The sequence below is a fragment of the Trichoderma harzianum genome, assembly GCF_003025095.1.
Source record: "Trichoderma harzianum CBS 226.95 unplaced genomic scaffold M431scaffold_11, whole genome shotgun sequence".
NCBI classification, from domain to species: Eukaryota; Fungi; Ascomycota; class Sordariomycetes; order Hypocreales; family Hypocreaceae; genus Trichoderma; species Trichoderma harzianum.
The window spans coordinates 292,902-308,887 of record NW_020209259.1 but is presented as its reverse complement, the minus strand read 5'-3'; the positions used below and the strand labels follow the sequence as shown (position 1 = coordinate 308,887).

Sequence of the window (15,986 nt, the reverse complement as noted above, 5' to 3'; positions counted from 1 at the left end):
CTTTTCCTTTCCTACCCAGACCAAAGCCTGTGCTCTTTTAGTCCTCAGTGATATCACCATACTCCCACATGCCTAGCCTTTCCTGCTTCGCCTGACTCTCAATCTCTCGCAGGTGCTTCAAGTAAGATTCAAAGGCCTTGCTGCGCTCCCATGACTTGAGCTTCTTGGGGACCATGCCGTACCCGCTGGACACAATCTCCTTATTGATGGAGTCGTTGGGGCCGGGCAGAGAACCGTCTGACTTGGTATCGTACAGAGTGATGTAGCTGACATTCTCTTTGTTGTCAACAAAGTCAAAGTTGCCGACCAGTCGCTTGTTCTCAGTCAGCTCGTAGATGAAGTCGATAGCCTCCTTGAAGTAGTCGGCGCCGGTGGGCAGCTGGACAAATGACAGCGATGCGTCGATGGCTTGAGCCTTGAGTCTCTGGACACCGAACTGGCCCTGGTCTAGGCTTCGCAGATTGGACCACGGGACCTTCTCGCTGTTGCCATAGTCCACATAAATAACCTCGGACACCTTGGCTGTGCGGTCGTTGCCTCGGACTCGGGCACGGTACCATTGCCCATCGGCAGAGAACTTGGCAGACACGAACTCGCCGGTCTTGGGGGCGTCCGTCAGGGGCTTGTTGTTCTTGGAGTCGATGTGGAATTTTCGGAAGTCGCTCATCAGAGACTCTAGCGCTGCTGTGCCCTTTCCAATCTCCTGAATCTTGAGCTTTCCGTTGCCATCAATGTTTGTGATGATGACGTCTCGGTAATCGGCCGGCTTCTTGTCCAGTGTGACTTCCGCCTCGGGAGCATCTGCTTCAGCCTCCTCATCGACTTGCTCGTCTTGTGAAGGGTCATAGTCGTGCCACAGGCCCTTTCTAGCCTCCTTTGCTTTCTTCTCGGCTGCGAATAGCTCGGCAGAGTTGCCTGATTTCTCAGCAGAGTAGGCGTGCACTGAAGACAAACCTTCTTCGACAAGGACCTTGGCAAAGTTCTCACGGCCAATGTACAAATCACCAATGAACCCGCCGACCTTGTCCATGTCGTGGATATCCACCTCACAGTCTCGCTGGTTGCATCGTCGGTTGGCCAGGTCGAGAGCCTCCTTGCCAAACGGCTCGCCGCCTTGTCCATCGTTGCGAGGGGCTCTGGGGCCACGAATGCCGCCCAGAACCAGTGTCAGCTTGACGTTCTCGCGAGGAATGAGAATGGTGAATCGAGAACCAGCCTTGCAGAAGTCAACAATGGCGGGCACTTTCTTCTGTCGCTGTAGGGTGGCAAGCATAATCTTTGCCTTTTGTGTGTTCTCTGAGAGATCCAGGTACTGCTTAGCCTTCTGAGGCTTTCCTGACCACATGCCCTTCTTCTCCTCCTTGGCCTTCTCCTGAGCCGCAAGCAGCTCGTCGTAGTTGGAAGCTCTGTCGGTATCTTCTTTCCTGTGTCTGATAACAGAGGCCAATCCGGCCTCCACCAGCGCAAGGCCGATGTTCTTTCCCTTTTCGGTGACTGTGGCCACGTCTCTGGCGTCGAAGCCCTCAGTAGCGGGCTTGGTTCCATCAACGCTCACCTTGACGTGCTTGCCAATCAGCTTTGATCGCACAAATTCCTTGGATTCGTCTCTGAAGGGGCTCTCGGAAGGCTCATTGGTACGAGGGCCTCGAATGCTGCTGAAGCTGATTCTCTTCTCCGCGCTGTCGGCCTTTCCCTTGACCATAATCGTATCGCCGCTAATAACCTTGGTAACGGTCATCTCCTGGTTTCCGGCTTCTGCCTTGACCACATGGTGCTTGTGCAGACGGATCTTCTTGGACTGAGCTTGCTTCTCCGCGGCTCTCAGAGGAGCCATCTTCGTTCCCAGCATGGTCGAGTGGAAGTCATTACACCTGGCCAGTCCCTCCTGGAGCAGAAATTCAGCAATGTTGCCTCGGGGGTGGATGACGTTGGCGACGAGTTGTCCCTGGGCGCTGGCACCGACAATCTCGACCTTGACCTGTCGCTGGAGTAGTCTTGACTCGACGAATGCCTTGGCCTCGTTTCCAAACTCCTCAGCAGGCTGTGTGGCACCGGTGGAAGGAAGCGTACGCTCGGTGGATGGAGTTCGAATACCGGCGACGAGTGTAAGGGGCTGCACATGCTTCTTCTCAGAGAGCAGCAGTCGGACCAACAGGCGATCACCGCTCAACACCCTCTCGACGATGCCATCCACGGTCTTGCCCTTCCACTCTGTCAAGAACTCGGGGCCACCCAGGTCGTTTTGTACCTCAATGGTGCCATTGACGCCTGACCAGAGTCCCTTGGAGGCACCCTTGGCCTCGGACTCGAGAGCACGAAGCTTCTCGAGCTTCTCAAGAAGCTCTTCTGACTCTTCTTTGCGGCCGGCATCCTCGCGGACCTTGAGCCAACCAGCCTTGATGAGCTCATCGGGAAGCAGAGTTCCGTCCTTGAGTTGGGCAGAACCAAACTCTTTGCCGGTCGTGGGAATCGTATAGAGGACTGTGCATTGAACTGGCTTTCCAACGACCAGGTTTCGGAGATATTCACGAGATTGGAATGCGAATGGCTCGTCTCCCTCGCGCTTCAGGTGGGGAGCTGATACATAGGCAAGGGAAAAGATGCGTTCGGCCGCGGGGTTGTTGGGGCTGGTCAGGATCAAGGTGTCGCCGCTCAAGACACTCTTGACGTTGCCGATAAAAGTCTTCGACATGATGGGCCGGTAAGGGGGAGACAAGGGGAGACCTAATTGGGTTGATTCTGATTAGCAAGGGCTGTTGCCTTGAGGAGAAGCAGTTTGTATGCTATTCGGGTGCTATTCTAAGTGTGGAGAGTGTGTTTTGGGAAGAGACAAGACATTGAGATGACAATTGTCACAAGTAAGTGAAGTTACAAAGTGATTGAGATGACACTGCATGTACACGGCCCTTTGTGATCTTTGAAGAAACACAAATAGCTTGGGAGTTGTCACCGCCATGCGGAGAAAGAGGGACAATGGCGAAGAGCAACAAGCAGATGGAATTGGGAGCATCTTGGGCGTCAAACGTACCTGAGCGGAAGACCAAGAAAGAGATGGGAGAATATCTGAGGGTCTACCAAGCTGAAATCGAGCTTGGAGGGATGAATTGAGTAACAAAGGAAGCAAATTGCAGAGCTGATGGGGAAAGCAGCTTCAATGTCGTGTGCCTTTTGGAAAGGTGTCAAGACTCTTAGTACCGAGTACCTGCTCCCTGTGTCAAGTTGCCAGCTAACGATGCGGTAGCTCGAGTTAGTTCCAGCCTGTTCCAGGTGGCTTCATTGTGGGGTCTTTTGGAGTCCAGGGGATCTTTTGCTGGGCTGGTGGCGGGCGGACAGCGCTGGAGGGCCCCGAAACAGGCAATTAAGCGAAAACGGAGCGCGGGGCTGGCGCAACGTGTTGGGGAGGGGCAACGGAATTGAGCCCAAGGCTATGGCGGGAGGTAAGTAAGTAGCTCTGGGTAGCAAGTTGGCGATTTGGAGGCAAACGAGCAAAGACGATTGCTAGAATCTACCTAGTACCTATCCAGTACCTTTGTAGGTTACACAACATATAGGTGGGCAATAAAACGCCTGGAATATTTTCAAATTGCGGCGATGAACCACTGCAGCCGTCCGCGAGCTACAAAGCAGCAGCCCGAGGCAAGATGTGATGTAATTGCGCTTACGGCATTACCCCTCCATCGGCACGAAACTCGCGATGGAGCTTGTATACACGATCCAGGCACGCTTCTCGAGGCAAAGCTGTTTTCAATTTCTTGAATTGTTTATTTGTTTGGTTACTGTAACTACCTACACGTACCTAGAACCTATGTCGACCCGAGCTGCATAAATTCAGTCGCTCTATAGATTTTGTCTCAGTCTGCAAGGAGCTTAGGTCAAGCATAGCTACAGTGCTTTTGACGAACTTAAGCAGAGATGCCGATAACACCTGAATAGCACCCGCGTTAGTTTTCGGGCGGCCATTGAATCACAATGAATGGGTTACGTACCGCAAGCAGGACGGGGGCCAGCGTTGCCAGTCTTGAGGGACTCCTCGTTGTCACCCTTGCCGAGATCGTCGGTACCGGCGTGGACAACAACGGTGCGCTAAGTAACGAGTGATTAGCAGACTTCCCGGGACAATACCAAAGGGACGTTTCCTACGCCAATGACGCTGTTGGGGCCAATCAGCTGGACAAGAGAGTCGGTGATGGTACCCTTGGCGTTACCCTGAGCATCGGTCTCGATGTTACCAAGGTCACCAACGTGACGGGCCTCATCAGAAGGAGAGCCGTGAGTCTTGTTGAAGGGGTTGACTGTCGAGTGGTTTGGCGAGTCAGCAAAGCTGGTCTGATTAGAGGAAAACACTCCGCTTCGGGGCAACTTACAGTGAGGGCCGGCAGAGGTGCAGCCGTTGGTGTTGTCACCAAAGGTGTGGATGTGGAAGCCACGCTTTGCGTTGGCGTCGTTGCCGGTGATGTCGTAGGTGATGGTGGTAGGGGCACCCTCCGAGGCCTGCTCGAAGATGACGGTGCCGGAGACCTTGGCGTCTCCTCGGAGGACAGTGACTGTAACGCGAGATTAGCTAGATGCGTCGTTGACAGCACGAATAGCTGGTCCATCAAGGGACACGCCAGCTTCTCAATGGACGAGAGTCAGGGCCGCCGTGTCTATCAAGGTTGCGGCGCGGCCCGCGCTCCATCGAGGCCGTTTGAGCACAAAAACCCCCTCAAACGAGCGCAGGAAGAGGCACGGCATGACGCCCCCCCCGACTAGCGACAAGCTGCCTATATATATTTGGGGCAAGGCGCTGGACTGGCTTGCGGACTTGGGTGGTGATGTCTTACCGGCTTTGACCATTTTGGCGGTGGTGTTTACAATTGCTTCGTTCAACGGAGAGCTACTGATGACGATGATGAAGAGGTGGAGAGGACAGAGTTTTGGAGAGGAACGGACCAGCGAAAAGGCAGCTTTTGGCTGCTCCGGAGTTACGAAATCAAGCTCGTTTCAGAGTGGGGGAGTGCTCCGAGTCCGAGGTACTCGCTGGGCATTTCCCTGTCCGGCACATAGCCTACGGTTTGCATTCTACTGCCAGTTACTACTGGTGCTGCTAACAATTCCGGGACCCGTTCCAGTCCCATCTTGCTACTAAAGTGTCCAGTAAAGGCGAACGGGTGATGAGGGGGAACAGCATTTGGAGCTTCTCGGGAAGCTCTGGCAGCTCCGTTTCTGCCCCGCCTGCGGATTGGCGTCATCCTGACTTGCAGACGGCGTTACTCCAAAGCCGAAACGCTAACAATCACAAAGGCCGCTGACAAATGACGACACGGCGAGCGATTCCGCAATGCGCCCGATTTTGAGCATCATCATTAACGGCAATCGTGGCCGAGGCAGGGGTTCCGATAAAGGAAGCGGGATTGCGCTCAAGGGCGTGGCTGATTTCGGCTTGTCGAATCAACATATCAACCTCTCCCTCCACTTATCGTGATTGGTCGAGAGCCAATGGAACTACTGTAAATGTACGGGCGGTTATTAACATAGTACGGAGTGCATAAACTACGATTCAGCTGCAGCTTTACTAGTACCGTAGGTTCACGACGGCAATGCATTGCTTGTCTCGACCAATGCTGTCTGACGCGGAGCCACTGGAACTAGCAGTTCTCAACGAGTTCTCCTATTTGAACAGATATTCGCCCTGCTATGACTTTGCATCTCGAATAACGACACCACTCTTCTCATCTCGCGGCCGTATTAGACAAGGAAAACTCTTTGGATGACTAGTTAATCCGCTGGTCAACTCAACCACTGGCATGATTTCAGCGCCGCTCGCATCCTTTACCCTCTCGATACTCATGGTACTCAACATGACTGCGACCACAAGCCATATCGTAGCCTCTGCAAAATGTTGACCAACACATATCCTTCTGCCAAAGCCAAACTGTCCATTTGGTAGTGGCTCTCCTCGGCCACCTTCATCCAAAGGAAAGTAGCGATCTGGGTCAAAATCATCGGGATTTGTATAAACTTTCTCGTCGTGGGTCATGGCCCGAGTATTGGCATACACAAATGAGCCGGCAGGTATGAGGTAGCCGCGATAGATGTCGTCTTTTAGTGAACGGTGAGGAACACCCATTGGACTTACAGGAGACCATCGAAAGGTCTCCTTGACGATGAAGTCGATATACTGCAAATTAAGCCTATCGTCAAACGTAGGCAGTCGATCTCTTCCCACCACTTGATCCAGTAAGCGCTGGGCTTTGCTTTGGACCTCGGGATGCAACACCATGCTGAGTATAAACACGACCAATGTGCTCCAGGTGGTATCCTGGGCAGCTGCAAACACAGCAGCGCCGGCACCCTTTATATCTTCCTCGGATATATCAGGAGACTGGCCCTGCTGTACTTGGCTTTCCCGTTGGTCTATCATATCTTGTACCAGAGATTGCACTCGAGTACTTGAAGCCATGATTGTCTCGTATGGTTTATCGCGTAAATTGGTAATAGGAAATCTCCATTGGTTGGCAAATTTGAGAGATCGGTCATGAAGACAACTCGGCAGATACCTGGACAATGGAAAGAAATCGACTGGAGTCCCAGCAGGAGCTCCTCCATGACCTAACGCATAGCTCGCATCTTCAGCAATTTGAATAAAAGGGTCCGTATCCGTCTCAATCTTGATGCCAAATCCTACCCCAAGAGCGATGGCTGTAGAAAAGCGTCGAAGGACCATTTCCCATTCTGCTGGCTTGTCCATGATCCCTCCAAGCAATGCTATCGCTTCTCGCTCTTGCAAATAGCGGTACTGTCCAATGTTGCTTTTCTGAAAGCCCCTTTGCAGAATACGTCGGTGCAGTCTGAACGAAGAGCCCCATCTGAGGAAAGTGAGCGTTTTGTGCCATCCCATGACTTCAAAAAGAACAAATCGGGGGCGGTCGCAGTAGTTGGCTCCGCGCTTATCGAGAAGGTCGGTGGCTACTTGGACGGAGTTGAGGACAATGACAGGTTGACCCAAAACATTGAATGATAAGATGTCGGATTTATACTCTTGGGATAGTCTCATATAGAAATACTCCGGATAGGCGGTTGGTATAATGCGCAGATGGCCTAGAAATAGTTCTCCTGGGGGCCCCGGAGGTAATGGGCCGAGTCGTTTTCTCATTTGATATGCCATGATTTTTCCAGCAACAACAATGAGTAGGAATATAAAAGGTATCAGACCAAACGGGCTGTTTAATAATAATTGCGTAACCCCCATTATGATTTGCAGAAGTTCTCATTGAGAGACATAGTCGTAATGCGAGAATAATGCAACCATAGCCCAGTCTGCCGTTTTGTCTTACAGGCCGTATTTGGAGATAGAGTTAAAGATTGTAATAAGCTTAATTGGGTCCTGGTAAAATGAGATCAATTGCTCTATTCCTTCTTGGCAGATCATTGTGAATTGACGGAGAAACAGAAAGAGAATATTGGGGCTATATAAGCTCATTGTTGCATCTAGCTGAAACCCGTCTCTTAGTGGCATTTGACGTGGCAGTCTGTGAGCGGCGGGTGTTGCTGTATGTTTTACCGAGAGATCTGAGACAAGACGCAACATCTTGACAAGCAATTGCCGTAGCTCTGTATACCTGTAGGAGCACTGCACTCAAGACGAATATGCCGACTTTCTGGTTCCATCGAAACACAATCCTAAGACACCGCTTCTTGATGTCTCTACTATTAGTATACGGTCTTTATGGCCTGCCGCCTGACTATTCGTTATCTTAGCCAACCAATTTCTCGCAGCAACGATATTACAATGGAAGCTCAAGAGGCAATATATACAATTACTGATATAGGAAATAGATGAGTAATTCGCAGTCTGTATAATTGAATGCTTTGGGCGAGATCCAAGTGATGAAAGAGGTGGAATCGGAACCCGGCGTCTCCCCATTTTTCCTTGCCTGCGGTAAGCTGATATCAGCGGGCCATGTATCGCATCATAATGAGCATAGAAGATCATCACAAAACATTGAGAGCGGTCGCTAGGATGTGATTCATTGAATGTGACCAGACTCTATGAAACTGCTATGTGCGGAGATGGCTCTATTTTCTCCTGTCGAATGCCACAGGAGACTTGACGTCTACGGCGTAAATCGGCACGGAGCGGTCCGGGTGGGGCTGGAAGCCACTGTCTCTGTTCTTGAGAATCATGGCACAAGCAGGAGATTGAAGTTATACTCGTAATGGCTGGAGATGGCAATTCAGCTGCAGCTTTGTCTCCGCATAAGTACGTAGTAATTTACATCCATTCGTAGAGCGATACATCTCAAAATCGCCAGCTGTTGGATGATTAGACTGGAGGCGCTGTATGACATCAGCGGGCTGTGTGATGGGCTGTGAACATCATTCCGTCGAGGCAAACTGTGTTGCCTAGCATGCATCCATTGCTTAATCCCGAATGAGACGTCGGTGACGCAGGTAGCATTGGTGGCTACACAAGTGTTTGCGGTATGCATCTTGACTTTGAGGCGTGGTGTTGTCGCAAGATATACCCATGATGCTGAGATAGTGTATGCAGGGGGCTGGACAGGTGAGTGATGGGGAGAATAGTAGCCCGTGGTCACGAACCAGGTTAGTATTTTACATAGGTTTAAATGACCAGGAGCCTATCGCTATCAGAAACTAATCACCGGCTCTCTTATTGAATTTTTCCCCCGAGGATTTCTGGGGGCGCTCAAGGTTGCATCCTCGTATTGCTTGGGCACCCTCCATAAGAGGTCACGGACCCTGTAATGGCGTGTTCCTGTTTCAACCAAGTTTCGACGCCATATTAATAGATTGAAGAGGGAGGGAGGCCTTCTGTTGTTGGGGCCACGAGCTATTGGTCCGGTCTAGTCCAATGCTCTCATAGAGGTCCATCCCGTCGCATTGTATAATGGCGAATATGGGACTGTGTTCTTCTTCTCTTAAGCCATGATGAGTGTAATCTTGGCACTACAGGTACGCATTTCTTGGCACTATACGCACTGTCCTGCTTGCTACAATGTGCCTGAATGTGTACAAGTGACAGCGGTGCTGATCCTCATCAGCCGCCCCTTTCGGGCCCTTACTTCCTCGTATATACGAAGTACCTGCTGCCTCGTACCCCGTGGAAAGGCGTTGGTGATACAGTGCCAATTGAACACAGTTGGTACTCCCTCCAAAACTTCTGAGGTAGTCCAGATTCTGGCTCGGCGATCCGAGGTCTGAGAGCGAGGCTTCGTATTCAGTTGTCGTGTTTCTTCTCTTCTTTTGTAGAGAAAGCGCGCTCCACAGGTTCCATTGCTGCAAACGGGGTTCCTGTCGTCAAAATGCCCTCGTCTGCTTCATAGCAAGGTGGCAGTAAGCGATATTTAATTTTAGTCGATCCGTGGATGTGCGATTACCGGCAGCGACACCAGCCGGGGCTGCGGCGTGGGGTCACATTTGGCTGTCCATGGATTGAAGTTTTGGTGCTTCTTCAGGGACTGACTATACCAGTAGAGTCTGTACACATATTTCGCTAGCTTCAAGTGCCCGTAAGCTTTTTATAGAAGAAGAGCCCCATTCGTGGGCATTAGCAGGCGGTAAGTGGTGTGCAAATGCGAATGCATGTCAAAGACGCTACGCTCCATGCAACCAACGGCGAATCTTCACCCAGGTTTCACATTGATCGATTTTATAGCGCCTCCAGCGTTCTCCAGCTCGGGCAGGCCCCGTTGTTTCCAGGCTTGGCAGCTGTCTCCAGCGCACAACCACCCCCAAGGCGTTCTGCTGCTGTCAAATGAATGTAAGCCTCCTCTTTTGAGGCTTGATCGAAGCGCCATCTTCCCGCAACACGGCTGACTGGCGTCGACGGGTTCCTCTCTGTGTCAGGGCCTATTTTTGATTCTCCTCTCCCAATCCTCGCGCCCTGCGATCGGCATTGCGAGAGAAGCTCCAGCGCCGTTGGCTAGTGGCTTCGCATTCGCATTAGCACAGCCAACAGAGCAGAACTTTGGAACCTCTTGCGACTCAGCCCAGCTTCGCGCAAACTCCACCTGTCGGGCTGTCCTGTCAACCTGTCAGCCTTCCGGAGACAACGGAGGGGAATTCATTCGAGCAGTCTAGCCGTCTATTGCTGTTTGCATTTGATACTCCTCTTCGCTCGCTCGACCACGTTATCGCGATAAAGTTGACCCGTGAGGCTCGTCTCGTCTCGTCTCAGACAGCCCACCCCCTCCAAAAAAAGGTGTCAGCTGCTGCTGAGCTCCCGTGTCGCCGACGCTCCCCTCGACTCACCACCAACAATGTCCTTTCGAAACGACGGAAGCCGGTACGGGCAAGTCCCGCCAGTCCAATATCCAGTGGCAGGCCAGCAGCCAGCGGAACAGCACGGCATGACCCGCCAAGCGAGCTTCAACTCTGGCGACGATGGCACCTATTATGAGGGCCACGGCCATAATCATTACAACCCTGCCATAACACACCGGCCCGCGCCCAGCGAGGATGATCTCTTCATATCGAGCCCGACCAACTACCCGCCCGGCCGGTCACCATCTGGCTCTGGCAGCGCCCTGTCTGGATACACTCACCAGTACCAGCAAGAGCAGCCGCCGCCCACGCCCTCGCATGCTGCGTACAACCCCCAGGCGTTTACCCAGCCTTCCTCCAACTTCCATCGTTCTCAGTCGACCAATATACCGCTACATCAGCAGACCATGTCGTCGCGATACTCTGCGTCTTCGTCGAGCTCGAATAACACCTATGCCAGCCCCTCGCCGAACAACTACGCCCCTCAGGCATATAACCCCGCCGCCTACGCTTCCGCGGCGCCACAGCGACATCCCACATATCACGGGTACAACAACAGCCATGATCAGTCCTATGGCTCTGGAGCTGGGCAGGCATCGCCGTCATTCCCGCCTCAGTCTCCTGGCGTGCCATATCCTACGCACTCTCCAACAAGAACGGCTTCATACCAACAGACTATGCCCACGAGTCCATCTTCATTCGCTACTCAGTCACAGTCCTCGGTATATGCCTCTCCGGGCTACGGTACTGGATACGGTTCCAACGGTGGCAGCCCGAGCCCCGCAGCATTCTCTTCCAACTCTCAGGCTCCATACCCCACGACCTCCCATATGCCGGCATACCCCACGAATGATGGCAGTGCCTACTTTAACAACAGGCCCGGTCGGTCAGACTCACAAGGCTCCTCCTTGGCGTCGCCATATATGCAACCTCTTGGGTCTCCCGGGATAACGAGACACCCAACAAATGCCCCTCTGCCGAATCGACCTATGGCTGACCTGCCCGAGGAAGCAACTCCATGGGATGCCAATGGCCGGCCACTCCCTCAACCTCATTACCGCGACGATGAACCCTATGACCAGGAGAGTATCATGCAAGAGATCGAAGCTGAACTGGGAAGGGGAGATGGCCGATCAGAACCTCGGCCACTCCCTTCGCCACTCCCTTCCAATGGCCAGATGACTCTTGCCCACCACCCATCAAGCAGGACGGCGGCACAACCCGTGTACGAGGACGGGAATGATTCTGACGACCTAGAGGGAGCTGCTGGCGTCCTGGCAATGCAGCAGGCTGAGCTAGAAGAAAGACGTTTCAGCGGAAGTACCTTTATATATAATGATGCGCCCACCATTGCACACCCCCCACAGTCCAACCCACTTCCCCCGCCACCCGAAGAGCAAGATAATAGCAGCGATAGTGACTTTGGGGGATTCATGGACCTTGGGGGCCTTAGTGGTGGTTACGCAGGCACACTTACGTATGGCAACGATATTGGAAACTACACAGGCTCTTCTTTCTCCCCAGAATCATCACGACCTTTACCAACGCCAGGCCAAGCCCGACCTGCGCAGGTGGACTATGGAGACACAGGTGGCCTACAGGCGCCTCGTGCCAAGAGGCTCAGTTTCGACGAAGGCGACGAGAGAGTCTCCATTCATTCACACCTCAGTGGAACTGATTCCCCGTCAAAGGATGACTACGAAGACCTATTCTATCACCCTGGCCTGTCGAGCCGACCGCTACCATCCCTCCCTCCGGCTCCGGGGTCTGACACCAGTTCCATGACTTCCGGGCAACTTACCAGTCGCACCGGCTACCATTCCTATTCTCGGAGTTCAGACTCAAGAAGTCAGCAGCTTGATAATCCAGAGAACTTTTATTCCAACGCCAATAACTCCACTTATTCTCATCAGCAGCCCGAGCGATCGGTTTCCCTGGCGGGATACAGTCACACCCCGCAGGTGCAAGCGCCCGCAAGATCAAGGACTGATGCGGCTGAAGAGCGCAGGAAGATGGCTAGACAACAGCAGTCGACACCAGGACTGCCAATTACTGAGTACGATGCTCCTCCCGCGGGAGGCTTTGACAGCATTACCCTGCCCAGTGGTGGTAGAAAGAAGAAGTTTATCCCATCGAAACTTACGCCGAGTGATTTCAAACGATGCCCGGAACCCTGGGCGCTTAGTGGCATTGAGGCTTGGGTCCGTGAGATGGCTGAAGGAGAGCTTGACCTGAGAGAGAAGCTTGTCGAGGAGGCGCTGACCATGTTGTTTACCTTCAAAGTTCCGACCATGAACGTCGCTGATGCTGAAGCTCTCAGCACCGCTGTACTGGCCCAGATGCTCCAGTATGGCGTCCTTTTGCCAGACGAAGAATGGATCAAATTTGGAACTGGTCACATCTCGGGAGTTTTCTTCCAGTTGGCTGGGTCTGGATGCTACGCGCCCAAGTTGCATGATATCGAGATCAGTGGTCGTTGCTATTCCAGCCATTGTATGCGTACTCTTAAAAAGGTGGACCTTGAAGGCTTGACGGAGAAACCAGCGGATGACTGGCACGTCTTTTATAAGCTGACCAAGGAAGACATTGAATCTCGCTCAAAGAAGGAGGTGGAACGCCAAAACATCTTGCACGAGATTGTCACCGGTGAGGAGTCTTATATCAAGCAACTGAACATCTTCCGTATGCTGTACAGAGACGACTTGCGCACTAGGCAACCGCCTATTCTTAACCCCGACAAGCGCGACAAGTTTCTCACAGCAGTCTTTGGAAAGCTTGATACAGTATTACGCATCAACAAAGATCATCTTCTGGCGCAGCTCAAGTATCGTCAGCAGGAGCAGGGCCCCTGGATCGTCGGCTTCAGCGACATCTTCCGAGAGTGGATCCGAAAGGCCAAGACTGACTACATTGAGTATGCGACCCAGTACCCTCGTGCTGCGTACATGATACGCAGGGAGGCTGGCAGAAATCTCTTGTTCAAGAAGTTCTTGGAAGACAAGCAGAAAGATAAGGCGGGTCTGAAGCAAGATTGGACTCACTTCCTTATCACTCCGCTGCAACGTCTCCAGCGTTATATCCTCCTACTCGAAACAGTGGAACGGAAAATGGCGGGAGAGAGCGAAGAGATGACGATTCTCAAGAGAGCTATTGAAGAGATTCGTGTGGTCACTTTGGAATGTGATGCCAAGGTCGCCGAGACGAACAAGAGAGTAGAAATGACGGAGCTTGACAGGATGCTCATATTACGGCCGGGCTTCCAGGCTTTACTGAACCTTGACCACCTCGGCAGAGTTCTTATAATACAGGGTGACTTGCAGCGGTTGAGCTCAAGCGGCATCAAATGGGTGGACACTCATGCCTTGTTGTTTGACCACTATCTCATTTTGGCCAAGGTGGTGGTCTCTAGAGATGGCAGAGGAGAGAAGAAGTATGATGTTTCCAGAGAAGTAAGTTTCCCCATCCTTTTCTCCCTTTTTTACAATTTTGAAGACAAAGATGCTAATCGTAGTAGCCTATACCAATGCCCCTTTTATTCCTGGAAAGCATGAACGACGATCCCGTTATCAAACAGAAGGGAATCACAGCTCCTCTGGCCAGGACAACAGCCGTCGGACCAGCTGCTGCATCCACTACTCAGCTCAGCTCCCGGCCAGGCCTCGAGCACACTGCGACAAACTCTACAACTGGCTCAGCAACGACGCTCACGCCAACACAATCCAATGATGTTGAGGGCAACATTCTTTACCCCTTCAAGATTAAGCATCTAGGTCATGAAGTGTACACGCTGTATGCGTCATCCGCTCGGGATCGGGCAGACTGGTGCTCAAAGATTGTTGAGGCGAAAACGATACACGCCAAAGGATTGTTCTCTCAGAATGCCGAGCCTTTCAGGCTTCGTGTTCTTGCCGACGCTGCATTCCACTACGACATCAGCTCTCCTCATGCAAGATCTGCCGGCGTTCCGGTTGTTAAGGGCACACCGCTCGACCGGGCAATCGAAGAATTAGAAGGCGTTCTTGGTTCTGCACAGGGTGTTGCCCCCGTATGCCGTGCCCAAGTGAATTGCGCTACGGCCTTTTCCGCGTTTGGCAAGGCTGTCATTGCAATAGGAACTGACTATGGCATCTACATCGCCGACCCTTCCAATCCGCGAGGATGGACTCGAGTAAGTTTATCTGAAATTTTGTTTGTTTTGCGAGATAAATATCTAACAAGGAGAAACAGACGGTCCAAATTGCCAGGGTCACGCAAATCGCCGTCTTGGAAGAGTTCAATGTCTGTGTTGTGATTGCAGACAAGTCATTAATCTCTTATCCGTTGGATGTAATCGCCCCGGTTTCAGAATACGCTCCGCCGGTCAATGATAACCCCAGACGAGCTCCCCAGAGACTGGCAAAGGATGTAACGTACTTTGCAACGGCAAGGATGAAGGACCGGACACTACTCTTCCACAAACGAAAGGAAGGCTTGCACACCATGTTCAAGGTCCTCGAACCTATCCTTCAGAAGTCTACGGAAAAGAAGTCGCGATTTTTCGGTAGGGGCAAGGGTGCTTCCGGAAGTGCCGAATCATTCCGTGACTTTGACGAGTTCTTCTTCCCTACGGAGTGTTTCTCCTTGAGTCTTTTCCAGACCTACGTTGCCGTGTCCACAGCCAAGGGTATTGAGATGTTGACGCTCGACAAGAAGCAACCCATCTCCATTCCGGATCTCAAAGCACCGGCAATTGCTAATATTGCCAATCGTATCCGAGAACAGCATCCTTTGGGCATGTTCCGGCTGAACGAGAACGAATTCATCCTAACGTATGAAGATTGCGCCGTGTATGTTGATAAACACGGTGAGGTCAGCAGGACTCTCATCATGGAATACACAGGCAAGCAGAAGAAGGCCAAGGGCGCAACCATGTACGGACAGTACCTCATCCTGTACAACGATGACTACGTCGAGGTTCGAAATGCCGACAATGGGCGGTTGCGGCAGATCATTGCTGGACGGGACGTGCGACTGATCGATTTCGGCGTCCGCGGCCCGACTGGAGACAACGCGGCCCAGGCGTCGCAAGTGTATGGACACAATGGCGGGCTGTCGACGGCGGGTGACGTTTCTAAGGGAACCGTCAAGATCGCCATGTCGCACCCGGAGCTGTCAGGAAGACAAATCATTTTGGAGATGCTTCTCAATGACGGACATGTCGAGTAATGAAATAGACGCGCGGTTAATGGACATGCAGAGGGACGCTGTACGAATGGAGCATGTCGACGCCGCTGTCTTTAGCCTATGAACCAGCATGGTTGGTTTCATGGTTGCATTATTTGCTTTGTTCTTCGGGTTTCTTTCGGTGTTGTTCCCCCCCTTTGGCAGGATGCGGCTGACAGAGGGGGTAAAGAGGGCTGCCCACCATCCGAAAGATGGGATGTTGGCCGGAACCTCTCTTTTGAATGCAAATTTCTTCTTCTTTTTTTTATCCATTCCCCATGAGAGTCCTGAAACATTAGATTCACGACCCCTCTCTTTTTTTGTTCATTTTTTTCTTTTTCTCCTCTTGCGTGGCGCTGGTAGGAAGACGGTTTACGGAGGAAGAAGCAACTCTGTTGAGAGAGAAGGACGAGGCTTCTGGATGGTCATTTTCCTTTTCTTCATTCCCTTTCTTTGATAAAAAAATTGTGAGAGATCTGTCTAGGTAATAGTTTGCTAGGAGAGTGTGTCTTATACCA

At 52.1% G+C, this 15,986-nt stretch overlaps 4 protein-coding genes across 4 annotated transcripts; 1 reads left to right on the top strand and 3 right to left on the bottom strand.

The window, feature by feature from the left end:
* Positions 1–37: 37 nt before the first annotated feature.
* Positions 38–2,692, bottom strand: M431DRAFT_7965 (hypothetical protein; the record flags this gene model as incomplete). Its single annotated transcript, XM_024922850.1, has 1 exon — positions 38–2,692. The coding sequence occupies one exon, from the start codon at positions 2,690–2,692 to the stop codon at positions 38–40; it is 2,655 nt and encodes an 884-aa protein (XP_024771290.1).
* Positions 2,693–3,978: 1,286 nt separating this feature from the next.
* On the bottom strand, positions 3,979–4,545 carry M431DRAFT_92302 (hypothetical protein; the record flags this gene model as incomplete). The annotated part of the gene is made up of 3 exons (XM_024924339.1): positions 3,979–4,083; positions 4,141–4,292; positions 4,365–4,545. Coding segments are annotated over 3 exons (438 nt in total), but the record flags the coding sequence as incomplete, so codon positions are not given.
* A 1,129-nt stretch (positions 4,546–5,674) lies between these two features.
* M431DRAFT_92731 (hypothetical protein) lies at positions 5,675–7,135 on the bottom strand (the record flags this gene model as incomplete). The annotated part of the gene is made up of 1 exon (XM_024924394.1): positions 5,675–7,135. One exon carries the CDS (start codon positions 7,133–7,135, stop codon positions 5,675–5,677), a length of 1,461 nt encoding a protein of 486 aa, XP_024771288.1.
* A 3,127-nt stretch (positions 7,136–10,262) lies between these two features.
* M431DRAFT_7962 (hypothetical protein) lies at positions 10,263–15,471 on the top strand (the record flags this gene model as incomplete). Its single annotated transcript, XM_024922847.1, has 3 exons — positions 10,263–13,715; positions 13,781–14,434; positions 14,494–15,471. The coding sequence occupies 3 exons, from the start codon at positions 10,263–10,265 to the stop codon at positions 15,469–15,471; spliced, it is 5,085 nt and encodes a 1,694-aa protein (XP_024771287.1).
* Positions 15,472–15,986: the final 515 nt, after the last annotated feature.